At 37.7% G+C, this 15,855-nt stretch overlaps 1 protein-coding gene and 1 pseudogene across 1 annotated transcript in view; both read left to right on the top strand.

The window, feature by feature from the left end:
• LOC129232956 (dystrophin-like) overlaps positions 1-15,855 on the top strand; it is a 105,925-nt gene that overhangs the window by 22,210 nt on the left and 67,860 nt on the right. Inside the window, exons 2-4 of the mRNA XM_054867045.1 lie at positions 7,392-7,603; positions 11,048-11,202; positions 11,321-11,513. Of these exons, the coding sequence (XP_054723020.1) occupies positions 7,436-7,603; positions 11,048-11,202; positions 11,321-11,513 (516 nt within the window). The 5' untranslated portion in view covers positions 7,392-7,435. The remainder of the gene's footprint in view (positions 1-7,391; positions 7,604-11,047; positions 11,203-11,320; positions 11,514-15,855) is intronic.
• LOC129232957 (uncharacterized) lies at positions 1,928-2,698 on the top strand (annotated as a pseudogene).

Raw genomic sequence — 15,855 nt, forward strand, 5'->3', positions numbered from 1 at the left:
ATAAAATTAAATTTATGAAATGCATTTAGTTTTCAATAGCTGTTTTCTTCAGACCCTGTTCGAAATACATGACTTTGCATATGGGACATCTTAAGCAGTTCCTTTTTAAAGCTCTGTTAAACACATTTACTTAAAACCAGTGCCGTAGTTGGGGGGCTGGAAGACACCGTCCTCTGTGTGTGTGTGTGTGTGTATATATATATATATATATATATATATATATATATATATATATATATTAATATCTTTTTTTTTGGCGAGTGTAAATCATTTCTCTGTGCTTTGCATTTGATTCGCGTGGAAAAGTAGGTCACTTAGGTGCCCCTTTATTTCCCTCAACTTCAGTTTAAGCTCTCTCGGTGTTTTTCTTATGATAAAGTCGAAGAAAATGTTTCATATGCATGTAATTACTGTTCGTTTTCATGAAGTGTTATCTTTAAAAATATAGTAGGCTTGATAATTTTTTAACATTGCATTTTTCAGTTGTATATATGTCGCGTTTGTGATTATAATGCCAAATTCCCATTAACAGTATAAATTACGCATTTATGTTATAGTAACTCAGGGTTCGTACGGGTCATGGAAATCCTGGAAAGTCATGGAAAATTTTTTAGCGAATTTCAGACCTGGAAAAGTCATGGAAAATTGAAATTTTCGTTCAAAGTCATGGAAAATTATTTAAAGTCATGAAAAAATGTCCGGGGCAAAGAAAAAGTAACAGTTGCTGTAAGAGGATCAGAAATATTGAGTGATTTAACAGTCTTACATATTAAAACTGGAAAATTGAATGATCCCAAAAACAATTCTGAATTTTGAAATCTCATTACATCCGCTTCTGTAGCAGCCGCTCGTCTTTTTTTGCAATGTGATTTTATTGCTTGGACATCACTCATTTTGCATTAACCATTATTTTTTATATTCTGTAGTAGCAAACTTGCACATTCTTGATTTTGCCACGCCACTCAAAAAATGCAATTCAATTGCATCCGAGTTTGTTTCCATCACTCGTAAAAACTTGATTACTAAATTTATCAGAGTTTATCTCAATTTGTTGAAAGTTTTAGAAAATGAAGACCTTTAGTCAGGTGATAAAACACAGAAATAGGGGAATTCTAATACTCTAAAATAGTACTGCCCATCATACGGCTCGCAGAATTAATCCATGCGACCCACTGCTACGTTCAATGTCAGGAATCAAACCCTATGTTCAGGAATTTCTGAACCTACTAATTTATATGCATTTGAAAATGTGCAAATAATTAAATAAGTACATTTGAATCAGAAGATTTATTCGCTACTGAATGTTTTTCTTTCTTTTTTTAAATATAAATATCTGGTTTAGAAACATGAATTTACTAAAGAATGACTTTTCTTCAATGAACCAAAGTACTGTCAAGCTATGTGTATGCTTAAATGCACTGCTGATGCTAAAAGGCAACTCTTTGAAGCAAATTTATTGAAACTTAGTAATGACTCATTCAACTTTTGTCCCATTCATTATCATTTTACCTGTTTATAAAGAGTATTAGACATTTAAGCACCGTTATATTTCATTCACTGTAGTTTTACTTAAAGCCCTTAGTTAGTTTAACTAACTTTTAGTAAAGTTATATGATGAAGACAAATAAGAACAGTTTAGTTTTTAGATGTTTACTGATCGATCACAAGTAAGTGCTTCAATGAGGTAGAAGCATTCACGTAGAACTTTCGCTAATGCTCATTTCCAGAAAAATTCCAGTTTGAAATTAAATAGTACTATTCTCTTCATGTAACAAGGTCATGAAATTTTTTTATGAAGTCATGAAAAGATCTTGGAAAAGTCATGGAATTTTTTCATCCGAATAGAGTATGAACCCTGAGTACTGTATTTATATGCCTTAATATGATTCATTCAATATCTGAACCTAAAGAATCTGAACCTTGCACCATGTCTGAAATAAGTGCAGTACAAATACCCCACTACCATAGATCAGATCCTAGTTTATGGTTTGTAATGTGCGAAAGTACTTTTGAACTCGCTACTCCAAAGCCCATAACTGATTCGAAAACAAAATACAATTACGTAGTTGCACATATTTCCTCCTGATACAGCTTCTTTAATAAGAGATGTATTAATGAAACCAGATAAAACCATTCCTTATTCGCATATTAAGAAAGAACTTATAAATCGGTCTGGGGAATCATCCCAATAGGAAATTCGAAAGTTAGTTTCAGGGGAAGAATTAGGCTCTCGCAGACCATCTGAATTGCTACAGAATATGAAACGTCGCGCCGAAACTTTGAATGTAGCTGAAAATTTGATGCTAGAGTTACTTTTGCAGCGTTTGCCATCTTCAGTCCAAACAATTTTAGCTGCAGTTTCCGAACTTACTTTAGACAAAGCTGCAGAAATTGCCGATAGGATCATAGAAGTTTCACCATCTTCCACGGAGACTTTTGCAGTGTCTAATAAAAGTGAACCAACACTTGAGACTAAATTTCTTCGCGAAATTGAAAAGTTAAATAGAAGAATTGATCGTCTTTCCTATTTTCGCGGTCGTTCGTCCAATCGCAGAAACAATGGGTCTCGCGAAAGGAGTGTCTCTCGTAAACGTGATTTTTCTATTGTTGGTATCATAAACGCTTTGGAGACAAATGTAGAGAAGAAAAATGCGTGAAACCTTGCAAGTGGCAGGGAAACGAAACGAGCAAGGAATAGCGGGGACTTACTCTTTGCCTAAGGAATCACGTCGCCTGTTCATTCGTGACCAGACAACAAATATATCTTTTCTGGTTGACACAGGATCGGACGTCAGTTTAATTCCTGCTAATATCTACCAGAAACGGAATGCTACACAACAAACCCTTATGGCAGCAAATTCTTCCAACATTAATGTTTTTGGTCAGAAAACCTTATCGCTGAATCTGAATTTAAGACGAAACTTTTTATGGACTTTCCTGATTGCAGATGTTAGTTCACCTATTCTTGGAGCAGATTCCCTCCATTATTTTGAATTGGTGCCAGATCTCCGCAATAAGTGTCTGAGAGATACGAAAACAAAATTGCAATCACCGGCCGAATTAAAGATTCGAAACTACATTCGGCTCAAATTTCTCTTTCTGGGGATACAGAATATCATAAACTGTTGCAAGAATTTCCTGCTATTACCAAATTACCTAATCCACATCAAACAGTAAAACACAATACTGTTCACCACATAATAACAAAAGGTCCTCCCGTAGTAGCAAAACCTCGAAGGTTAGCTCCAGATCGTCTTAAAATTGCTAAGCAAGAATTTCAAAATATGATGCATCTAGGACATATAAGACCTTCGAAAAGCAACTACGCTTCGCCTCTTAACGTGGTTCCTAAGAAAGGAACTTTAGAGTGGAGACCAGTTGGTGATTTTAGATCTCTAAACTCTCAAACAATAAAAGATAAATATCCCATCCCTTGTGTTGCGGATTTTACAGCTGAATTGCACGGAACAAAAATTTTTAGTCGAATTGACTTAATAAAAGCGTACCACCAAATTCCTATTCATCCGGACGATATTCACAAAACTGCAATTTGTACTCCTTTTGGCCTATTTGAAAGTACAGTGATGCAATTCGGCCTCTGTAACACGAGTGCTACATTTCAACGTTTTTCAGACGAAATTACTCGAGGATTACCAGGATTTACGCCTTCGTCGGTGATATACTAATAGCATCTAAAAATCCCGAAGAGCATCACCAACATTTGAAAAACGTATTTTCAAAATTAGATGAATACGGTCTCTGTATTAACGTACAAAAGTGCATATTTGGTGTGTCAACTATAGACTTCTTAGGATTCAATCTTTCGGAAAACGGAATAAAACCTCTACCCGATAAAGTACATTGTATCCAAAATTTTCCAAAACCAGATACCTTAACCCAGTTGCGTAGATTTTTAGGTATGTTCAACTTTTACCGATGTTTTATACCCAAAGCTGCGCATATACTTGCTCCTATAGTACAACTTTTAGAAGGACATACAAATAAAAAGAAATCTCATTCCAAGGTTCGCAAAGCGGCAGAACAACTTAAATGGAATGAAGAAGCAGAAAAAGCCTTTATTGACGCGAAAAACGCGATTGCTAAAGCCACTCTTTTGAGACATCCCATTCCAGGAGCTCAATTAAGCTTATATGTAGACACCTCAGAGGTTGCTATAGGCGGAACCTTATCTCAACAATCGCATGGACTGTGGGAACCAATAGCCTTTTTCTCAATGAAACTAAACAAAAGTCAACAAAAATGGTCAACCTATGACAGGGAACTGTTCGCAATTTACTCTGCTATTAAAAAATTCAAACACATGTTAGAGGGCAGAATTTTTGTAATATATACAGACCAAAAGCCACTTACTCATGTTTTTAAACAAAATCCAGATAAATGTTCCCCAAGACAATTACGCCATTTAGATTTCATTTCGCAGTACTCCACAGCCATTCGGCGTGTGAAGGATTCAGAAAATGTGGTATCAGATACACTCTCGCGAATCGAAGTTGGGTCGATTACGAAAGCTGCAAATTTAAATTTTAAAGAATTTGCAAATGCACAGAAAAGTGATCCAGAAACTCAAAAATTTCTCGAAGGCAATACATCTTCTTTAAAATTGGAGTTCAAACCATGCCAAACTGCGGACTACAATTTACTTTGGATACTTCAACAGGTGTTCCACGTCCATTCGTTCCTGTTTCCTTTCGTAAACTAATATTTGATCATCTGCATAACATGGCACATCCAGGAATCGCAGCTTCAACCAAGCTCATCTGTGCGCGATATGTATGGCCTAATATGAAGTGCCAAATTAAGCAGTGGGTGCAGTGCTGTGAATCATGCCAAAAATCAAAAGTACACAGGCACAACAAAATGCCTCTAGGTACATTTTCTCTTCCTGATGCCAGATTCTCGCACATTCATGTGGATATCGTGGGTCCCTTGCCACCATCTGACGGTAAAACATACATTATCACTATGATTGACCGCTTTTCCAGATGGCCAGAAGCAGTACCCATAGCTGACATTAAAGCACCAACCGTATGCCGTGAAATATTTAACACTTGGATCTCTCGTTTCGGATGTCCATCGATAATAATTTCTGATCAAGGACCCCAGTTTCGCTCTTCAATGTTCACTGAATTTACTCGCTTACTAGGCACTCAAAAGATCCAAACAACTAGTTATCATCCAATTGCAAATGGACTTGTCGAACGCTTCCATCGGCATATAAAGTCTGCTTTAAAAGCTCATGAAAATACTGACAGATGGTCAGAACTAATACCCGTAATTCTTCTGGGTATCCGAACATCCATTAAGGAAGACTTGCAATCTTCTTGTGCAGAACTGGTTTACGGCACAACCTTACGTCTTCCTTGTGACATAATCGACCCTACAGTCACTCCTGCATGTGACTCGGATTTCGTAACTGATCTTCGTGACAGAATGAGACAGCTGAATCCTGTTGCGACATCTGCGCATTGCACCGATCAGTATTACATCCATCCGTTGCGAAAATCATCTTCGCATATTTTTCTAAGAGTTGATCATGTGAAACCACCTTTACATCAACCATATACTGGTCCTCATAAAGTGTTGAGCAAAACGGAGAAAACAATTACAATAGACATCAATGGTCGACGCACAACAGTTTCTCTTGACCGCGTTAAACCGGCTCATATAATTCCGGAAACTGTCCATTCTCCACTTCCAGCAACTGCAAAACTAAAAACTATAAATAAAACACCTACAAACGAACCTGCAACATATGTCACCAGATACGGAAGACGAGTACATTTTCAAAAAAACTTAGCAACTTATATAACCTAATATATCTTCTTTTCACTGCAAAATATTAGTTTTTGTATATATATATATCAATCTCAAATTTTCAATTATTTTGTATATATGTATATATCTTATGTTTTCTTTGACAATATGAAATGACTTCCAGTGTTGATTCTCAAAAAAAAAAAAAAAATCGTTCCTTTGGGTTAGCAACCCTCAGTCACTGGGGGGATACTCTGTGGGAAACCCATAAATTCATCAGATGAGTTCGTGTAAAAGGAGAAATCCCAATTGCGCAACTATGGAAACCCCAACTTGCGCAATCACTTGAACTCCCACAAGGCTAACTGAGAATCAGCACTGGCAGTCAGAAAAGATTGTCTCTGGAAGAGTGAACGTGGAAATATGTGTATTAAACGCTGACAAACTAAAACCGAGTTATGTAGTGAATATACCACCTCTGACATAACCACCACCACTACAGTTTCAATTCCATATTTTGAGTGCTTCGGATGTAACGCTAAAATTATACTCCCAATTTTTAGCTCTGTTGAAATCGGAAGACTATGTATGTATGTATGAAAACTATTGTCGTAAAATGATAAATAAAATTTGAGCATTTCAGGTGACTACAGGAAGGGACGGGGCACTGTTTGACGTCCTTGCTGTCAAAACCATGATCCTAAATTCTAATGCTTATGAGGAATACTTAAAATGATTTAAAACTACATATTTTAGTATAATTTAGTATATCAATTTACCGTCGATCGGCATAGCTATCTCGTCATGTCTTGGTGTTTTCATTGTGAATGTTAAAGCCGTATGCACGAGCAGGGACTGTTTTAGCTCAGCAAAACTCTTCAGTCTGCCAAGTTACTGGTTGATGTGGCAGTGAATAAAGGTTCGTGATGTCAGTAGTCCTTTTTTCCACCTTTCAACTAGACGCTTTATATTGCTATACGTAAGTTTAGGGCAAGTCTAGAGAATATTCATAGTGCTTTTCCTACTATTGCGTACTATTATAACGTAACGCCTTGCAATTGGCAACTACCATGCTTGTTCAGTGTCCACCCAGTTTTGGAGTAAATTGTTGCTACAAAGTGGGTGATTTACGTCGGGAGCTCTACCGTTCCTGAATTCCGTTTGTAACTCCCTCACTGAGCGAATTTGATTTTCATGAGCTGTAATATCGATTGCATGTCGTTAAAGACTATGACTACAGTGGCCGCCGCTTACATGAATCACGTTTGTTCTCAGCAGTTTTGATTCCATAAAGTGGCTGATTCAATAAAGCGGCTGATTCAATAAAGCGACTAATTCAATAAAGCTGGATTTTGTTCTGTTTTTGACGATTTGATTCAAAGCGGTTGATTCAATTTTCCCGGCGTTCACGGTACTAGTAGCATAATTATGCAATGTGAATGGTCCACGAGCCGTGCTCCCAAAACGTTTTAGAGAGATAGTAATTGCTCGAGTGAGACCTCCTTCGAAGAACATATGTTGGAGCTGTTAACAGTAGAAAGTTCTCTTTGCCTATTAGTCACTTGGTGGCTTAAATCTTAAATCAGTGGTGTAAGTTGGTGTTTTTTCTCCCTCAGCCCTGCAGCTGCACTCTGCGTGGGAGGAGTGTCGCGAGGGGGCGATGCAACGCAAGCGGCAGCTGGAGGGGATGCTTGCGGACGGACGGGGCTTCGACGAGCGACGCAGAGAAGTTGAGGGATGGCTCAACAGGTTGCAGGGGCGGCTGGAGAGAATGCCGCCCGTTGGCCAGACCCTCGACATCCTTGAAGCTCAACTCAAAGAGCAAAAGGTAAGACCGAAAAAAAAAATTTTTTTTTTTTGGTGGTGCCCTTTTGATTTCTCTTTTTGAAATAGGGTGAGATTTTACTTACTGTAGGAGTACATTTTTGATTCTAGATCAGCGTATAAAATTAACCATAAGTACACCTTGCATGTCATTAATTCATAAGCGTGCTATTATTTTGAAGGGGAAAGAAAGTGTTAACTGTGCAACAGTTAAATATTTCGCGGAATCAATATGTACACGGGAAATAAATTGCGCTAATTACTTTTGATTCTTCTGGAACTTTCTTCTAGCACTACTAATTCCAGAACTTGGTAGTAGGCTTTGTAAAAATACCTGCCTGTTCTTCCTTTTGAATATGCAGGTTCAGTTCGCATGATACGTTGGGGATGCGATTGCGCTAGTTTAGAATTATCAATAACGCTGACGTGCTTTAGTTCAACGCATTTCCAGTTACTTTGAACTAATTCATTTAAAAAGCGGTCAACCTTAATATCAGAGCACTCTCACCAGAGTCCATCAATACATTTTAAATGGTGGAATCATTTTCATAACAGTAAAATGGGATGAAGTGGAAAATGCAACAATGTCGCTGTAAGTTTTCAGATTTTTTGACCTGGGATTCAATTTCATGGACGAATACAAGGGAGAAGCGAAGGTATTGATTGCCCCCCCCCCCCCACCTCCATCCCATTGCACTGGCAATTTTTCCGAATTGAAGTTCTGAAACGCAAGCGTAAGCCATCTTTGATGACGTTAAGAAAAGGAATGGTGCTCGAAACTCCCTCCTGGAAACTTTAAAATTGGCAACTCTGCGGTTCCGCAAAGAAGTTATTTTGCTTCGCATTTCCCGGCTGAACGTTTTCAAGCTTATATTTTTAAGCCCCGACACACAAAGGAAGGTGGTTATAAGTCTGACGTGTCTGTGTGTCTATCTATGGCACTCTAGTGCCTAAATGGATGGGCCGATTTTTGAAAAGAAAAAAAAATGTTCTAAAGAAGAGTTGATCGAGAATCTTCTTAGCTAGGTTGCATCTTTGGATGGCATTAGTTAACGAAAATATTAATTAAAAACCTCTGAAAGGTTTTTTCACGATTTTTGCAGTGAAAACATAGTTAAATTTTTCAAAATTGAATACCAAAATAAAGAGATATTTTTTTCCGCGTCTGATAGAATGAGAACTTCCATGTTGCATAGAATTCGAATTAAAACGTTTTTGTTAAAGCAGGTTTTAATAAGCCTTTATTCACACGATTGATAACCGAATTCATTGTTGGCCGACAAGGAAATAAAATTCAGTGATGTAAATTTTTTATCTGTTGCCAGTTTCTATTTAATAGCAAATAAAATACTTGACATTGATTTTTAATAATAAAAGCCTTTTAAAAGGATTTTAAATTTTCCCTCTTTATTCTACAATTGCGACTCAGACGGGAGTTTTTAAAATTTTTAATTTTATCGTTGCTTGAGTTTTTATCATGTCAAACATGTAAACATGGGAAAGTAAAGATGCTTATACTCAAAGATTGAAATAGTGTTTGAAGCTGTTTTATTAATTTAAAAACAATTATTTCTATTCTAGTGCTTTAAATGATTATTAAAGCTCTGAAACAATTTTAGATAAGTGGTTTTAGTCATTTTTATTGATTTTTTACACAAAACACCAAACTGCTCCGCAAATTTTCAAATTGCTCCTCAAAATCACCACAGATGCTCCTCAAATTGTTCCTCCAAGGTTGGCAACCCTGAGTTAAGGCAAAAGAGATGAGAAAGATTAGATTCCATATTTATTTTTAAAAATACAGTTGAACTCTCTTAATACAATCACGTTTAATACGAAATCACGGCTAAAGCGGACATTTTGTGCGTTAAGTTTGGTTTGCTATTAAAAATTTCACGTATAATACGTAAATTAAATTGAAAGTCTCGGCTAAGACGAACAAAAATTTCTGACCTCTGTACTTAAAATGTTCGGGGTTGAATATTGTAATTTTCTTTTTCAGAAATTATTCATCAGTTTGTTAGGCAGTAGAAGTCCCAGTGTGTATAGAGAAGAAAATATTAAATATTTTATATAGAAAATAAAGCCAGTACATTTGTTTACCCTGTGGACAACATATTCCGCGGTTGTCGATTATCATATTTCTTTTTTAGTATTTTCCAAAAACATTCATTTATAAGAAATGAGTGATTAATTTTCTGAATGTACTAATAGTTAGATTACTATGTGTGAATTTGTAGTAATGGTTTTTAAATATAAGTAAGTATTTTTTTTTTTTTTCGTTTTTTCACAGTATCACTCATTTACGGTTTTTACGAATAACGACTAATACGAACAAATTCGTTGATTTTTGACATTTCGTATTAACCGAGTTCAACTGTATGCTTCAAATTCTTATTTTGTTCATGATGTGAAAATCTATCATTAAAATTAGAAATCTCACGTCGAAGATATCTGTCAAACATTTCGGAAGTCCTGACGATCCGCGAGTATATTTTTCCGATGTTCTGTTTACCCGAGAGTAAATGTTTATATCAAGCTGGTAAAAGATGTAAACAATCCATCACTTTTCTTCCGGTGAAAAGTTCTGTATTATATTTTTAAGAGGAAAAAAAACTGAAATCTTAGCTAGAGAACATTTATCTGCTTTCCTGCCGTCAAAGTTTTGGAACTCGAAGTGCTTCTCTTGCGAGTATTTTGATTTAATAACCCCGCTTGGATATTTATTACGATATCTGTAATAAATTTCGCATCGAGGGTTTATAGATTTGTGATTTATAATTTAAATATATTTTTTAAAACTGGTTGAGATACTATAATAAAAATAAACGGCGAGAGTTTTACAAAACCTCGATGCTATGCCGAGAGTGTATTCAAGCTAAATAATCAATATTTTTGTTTCGAATCTCAACTAAAGAATGACTAGGAAATGTTAAAAAAAAAAAAAAAAAACTGTTAGAAACTGTTAATTCCTAACAGAATTTTTTTTAGAAGAACGAATGCAAAACTCGAATCATATAGGTTATAGGATTTTTCTTTTCGTTTCTTTCTCTCTCTCTCTCTTTTTTTTTTAATCAAGCCTGTAGCAACGCCTTTCCTATCAGTTGCGGCTCTTGGAAACGGGCCTTGGTTCCCATGGTCTCCTTATCAACTGCTGAATAAGGTTTAAAAGAATAAGAGAAATTGATCACTAAAAGTTGGTAAAATTAAATTTTTGTTTCATGATGAGAATTATAAAACACTAGATTCTTTTAATCCTTTCTGGTAAGCACAAAACACCACTCCGAGCAAATTTTCTTTCTAAATGAGAACATAAAATGCATACTATCGCAACGTCGTTTTTATGTTTGTTAATAGCATGAATTAAGTCGCTTTGGCCATGCGCTACGGCAAATATGAAATATAACTGTTCATTTTAAAATATATTTTTGTGTGTTTGTTGTATCAGGTACTTCAGGCAGAGGTGGGCCAGTGGAAGGGCTCTGTAGAAGGTGTGACTAGAACCGCACACAAGATCGCAGCGGACTGCCCCCACGACGATGCCAACAGACTAAGAGCCATCGCCGATCGCATCAATCAACGATACACAGAGCTTGCCATCAGGTTGGTATCTCTGAGTTGTGATCACTACCTAAGTGTTGTGACGCAATTAATCGTTTTAGCCAAAAACCTTCGATAAGCTCTAAGTAATTAACAGAAAATTTTCCTTTTTTCCATTCAGTGTGCAAAGTCGAGGCAAGGCGCTTTTAAATGCTCTGAACAGTCTTCAACAGCTGGACAAGGCACTTGACCGCTTCCTCGCTTGGCTTTCTGAAACTGAATCTGCCCTAGAACTGCTGGAGGCTGAAGAAGAGAAGTATGGACCACGGGATGACTTCCATCGGACCAACCATGGATATCAAGATCAGATCCGAGTGAGTAGCTTTGTGGAAGAGTGAATATCAGTTTCACGATCTAAGTTTTATTATTGCTTGTTGAGAAATCAATTTTTTACGCTTTTCATCTTCCCGCCTGAACTCATGTGGAAAGTTTCTACTCCAATAGCTTTTCAGCTGGATTAATGCATATGGGGCTTTGCGCATGCGAAGGGCGAACTAAGTAAATAGTTTTTTCCCCTTCGCCATCCGAACTGAGACAGTTCAGTAAATCCACAAGTAAGTTTGTCACGAATGGATTTTTTTTTTTAGCGGCTCTCATCTCCTTGCCATGTTGCGACACTTATTTTTCCTGTGAATGAGAAGACAAAAGACTCTTGTCCTAACTTTTACACCGGAATCATTTGACGAAACCCAAAAGCTTCCAGCTTTTACTTTAGGTGGATACTCAGTACGTCTTTCCAACCACCGATCCCATCAGCCTGAGTTCTGAGCAGAAATATCCATTCGTTATTTGCACCGCTCTAGCTCTCGATGTACACTCCTGTTTGTGAAAATTGCAACACCATGAAGGAAGCATCATAGTTGAATGAAATTTAATACACAGTTGAGTTGTAATGGTACAAATAAATGATTACATTTTCGAACCAAACAAACAATAAACAGAGATAGAAATTAGTATTTTGTGTGGCCACCACGCGCCGCAATAAGAGCTGCTACACGACTCTGCATGGAGTGAAATAAAGTTTGAATATCTGCCTGCGAAAGAGTATTCCATATTGTTTTCATGCGCCACCAAAGTTCGTCTGTCGAAGCAACAGGACGAGGATCACGAGCGAGATGCCGCACCGCCGCCCAACGAAATCCCACACATGTTCAATCGGTGACACATCCGGGGAATATGCAGGCCAAGGAAGAAGCTGTACCTGCTGCGAATCAAGGTAGGATTTGACAGTCCTGGCGACATGTGGATGGGCATTATCCTGCTGGAATACATCCCCTGGCAATCCTTGGAGGAAAAGAATAGCTTGGGGCTGTAAAACTTCGTTTATGTATCGGGTACTGTTCAAATTGCCCACAATTCGTAGCAATTGTGATCGCCCATGATATGCTATGGCACCCCAGACCATAACTCCGGGTGTTCGTCCACTGTGGCGTTCGATAATGCACTCCGGAATGTGCCGTTCACCGGCATGGCGCCTGACACGAATTCGGCCATCATGGTTCCACAAATGGAAGCAGGATTTGTCAGAAAAGACTACCTGCTGCCAATCAACACGCCAGCTCCTATGCACATTGGCCCATTGTAGCCGCAGGCGGCGATGGTTTTGCTTGAGAGGAATCCTGTATAAAGGAATCCTTTCGCGCAGCCCACGCTGCAGCAGACGTCTCCGAATTGATGAAGCACACAATGAAACACCTGTAGCTGTTGACCACTGTGCTGCCAATTGTCTAGAAGAAGCTGTGCGGTTCGTCAGCGCCATACGCACTAGGTGTCTGTCATCGAGAGCTGACGTCACATTTCTGGGTCCACTCCCGGATTTCCGAGCTGTCAGACCCTCGTCCGTCCACTGCTTCCAAACACGCATGATTGTGCTGCTGTTGCGCTGCACACGAGCGGCTACTGCACGATAAGACAATCCAGCTTCACGAAGGCCGACGATTCTGCCCCGTTCAAACTCCGAAATTTGCTCAAATTTCGCTTTCTTTCGTCGAAGAGGCATAGTAAAGATTCAGTTAACGTTTACTCTAGCATATAATCACCGCCACCGATAATCATACATGTCTCGCTACAGCCGTCTATTTAATTCGATTCGATCCGTCGTTCAGAGGACGCTGCTCAGCATATGCATGCGCTACCGGCCTGCAGTTCTAATCATTTGCACATCATGCCCTACTTTACATTTCCTGCAATTTTCAGCTCACTCGCGTAAGTCCTTCGTGGTGTTGCAATTTTCATAAACAGGAGTGTATGTTGATTTGATCTAGTTACGCCAAGTGTGCACCTACGACGACCTACAGCGTTGAATTTTGTGCTCTGGTTACTACTACTAATAGCGTACAGTCGACACTCAACAACTCAGAAGTCCAAAGAGACCAGCAAAAACCCTCAATTTATTGGTAGTTTGAGTTATGGGAAGTTCCCACAACCTTTTCAAGAATGGGGTGGTTTCCTTCAGTCAAAAGTACTACTTTTAGTCATAGAAATGGATAGAATAAGCAAAAAAATAAATAAAATAAAAATAATAATAATAACATGGACCCAGAAAATACTTTCATTTTCCCAACAGTTTTTTTAAAATTAATTTTTTAAAATGTCCGTTTTTTTCAAACAAGATGTGGTCTTGATGATGTCACAAATGATGCACTTTGCCGCATCTTTCTTCTACGTTTCCACGTTATGCTAATCAAGCAGCGAATTAAATATTGCGCTCTACGCTTGCTATCAACCATATCGTTGCCAATACACGTGAGTAAAGATGCGAATTGAATATTTTGCACTGTGAATGGCAACACTGAATGGCATTCCATCATTTGTGATGTCATCGGCAGATGCCGTAAATAAATAAATGCGCTCCGATTTAAGTATTTTTTTAGAATATTAAACATAAACAAATTTATCAGAAAATGGTCAGATTCTATGTTTTTAAGCATGCTGTTTTAGAAAAAAATACTTTTAAAATTTTGGAAACGACGACATTCGAGACCCAATGAAAACTTCGAGATAAAGCAATATTCAAGTTATAAGACTTTGAACTATCGAAAGTTGTTGAAGAGGATCTTCTCCACTTTTTATTCACATTTTTCATGAATCAATTTTACGGAGAATTAAAGGGACCATGTTCACAACATACAACTATTTTATTTTCTACACACTGGTAGAGTTTACATGATGGACAGCCAATTTCCCCTTTCTCCCGAAAAGCGGTTAAAAATATGCCATAAAAAAATGCTATCCCGCTATTCGGTCAGGAGATTTGTCAGTCATCCCTTCACGACTGTCTATAACCATATGAACTCAGGCGCTCTCATGCATCTGCGCAGTAGGCAATCATCACGGAAAGCCCCATTACGCAAGTATGGAAATCCCAGTTATAAATCATGGGACCCCTTTCAAGTGTTACGCAATGTAACCGCGGTGAGCGTATAATTTCTTACAAAAGTTGGCTGTTTTAAGGTTATAAATAATTTCTTTGTATCCACTAATGATTTGCAAATTCTAGTTGCATTTATTCCAATAGCAACCTTGGTAGGGTAGTGTTTAAAGTGTAAAGCTCTAGGTTAACGGTCGTCAGTCGCCAACGGGCGACTATTTCATTGATCATGACTACCAAAGAATCAAGTCCTAGTTGCGAAAAGTGACGAATAATTTTTTTTTCGTTAAAAATTATATAGTGCTACGACAACACGTTTCTAATCCTATCCTTGCTGTTATCTAGGGTTTGCAATCTCGCGCTAATCTCAATCCCGCGGGAATTCGGAATTGTAAGGAGCCAATCCTGGGATCCCGCGGGATTGACTGTTTTCTTCTAAAAGTTAAGTTGTCAAATAGAAAACATTGTGCTTTTTAGGAGGGACTGCTTCTGTTACATAAATTACTCGTTATCTCGAATTAGGTACACCAATTGAAGAGTACTACAATGTCACATCTCAATTACCGACTATCGTTTGGTACGAACAAGTGCACTTTAAAAAAGTTCAGTGCGTCTTAACAAAGCATCGCTCGTATGGGATGGGGAAAAGATTTTAGGGCAAAAAATAACGAGCTTGAAGAAAAAGCGATGCAGCTTCACTGCAGTTGGTTTTACTGAAACTAAATAATTGTGGACATTTAGTAAAATATTCCCATAAACTTCACCACCTTCTAAAATAGATTTTTCTTTTTTTTTATGGGGTGTGTCATAATAGGGGTTTATGCTCATGAACTTCAAATTTCGGACAAAAACGATGCCTATTTGATTTGTGTGTTAGTCTATCCAATTTAACTTGCCTTGTTTCTTCATTGACATTGGTCATTGCATTAGTGCATTTAATTCTTTACAGCAGGAGGGGGCGGGGGGAGGCTGATTGGGTCGTAGTCCCAGTAAGAGATTTTGAATAATTTTACTAGTTTTACCTCTTTTCATAAAGAGACCCCCCCCCCCAATCAAACACTTAACGTTCGGCACTAATGTTTCATTCAAGTTTCTGTCACCTCTTTTATAGTCGTGTCGAATACTGAAGATTACTCGCCTAATTCATCCAAGATAATTTTCAAGGTACCACCCACAAAAATAATTATCTTCACTGTGACAACGACATCGACAGGCACTTTCTACAGGTTAGGGAGTACAAATGAAAAATAATGTCAGGTTTTTCACTACTTTCTTCTTTGGAAAAA

The sequence above is a fragment of the Uloborus diversus genome, unplaced genomic scaffold (genome assembly GCF_026930045.1).
Source record: "Uloborus diversus isolate 005 unplaced genomic scaffold, Udiv.v.3.1 scaffold_140, whole genome shotgun sequence".
NCBI lineage: Eukaryota > Metazoa > Arthropoda > Arachnida > Araneae > Uloboridae > Uloborus > Uloborus diversus.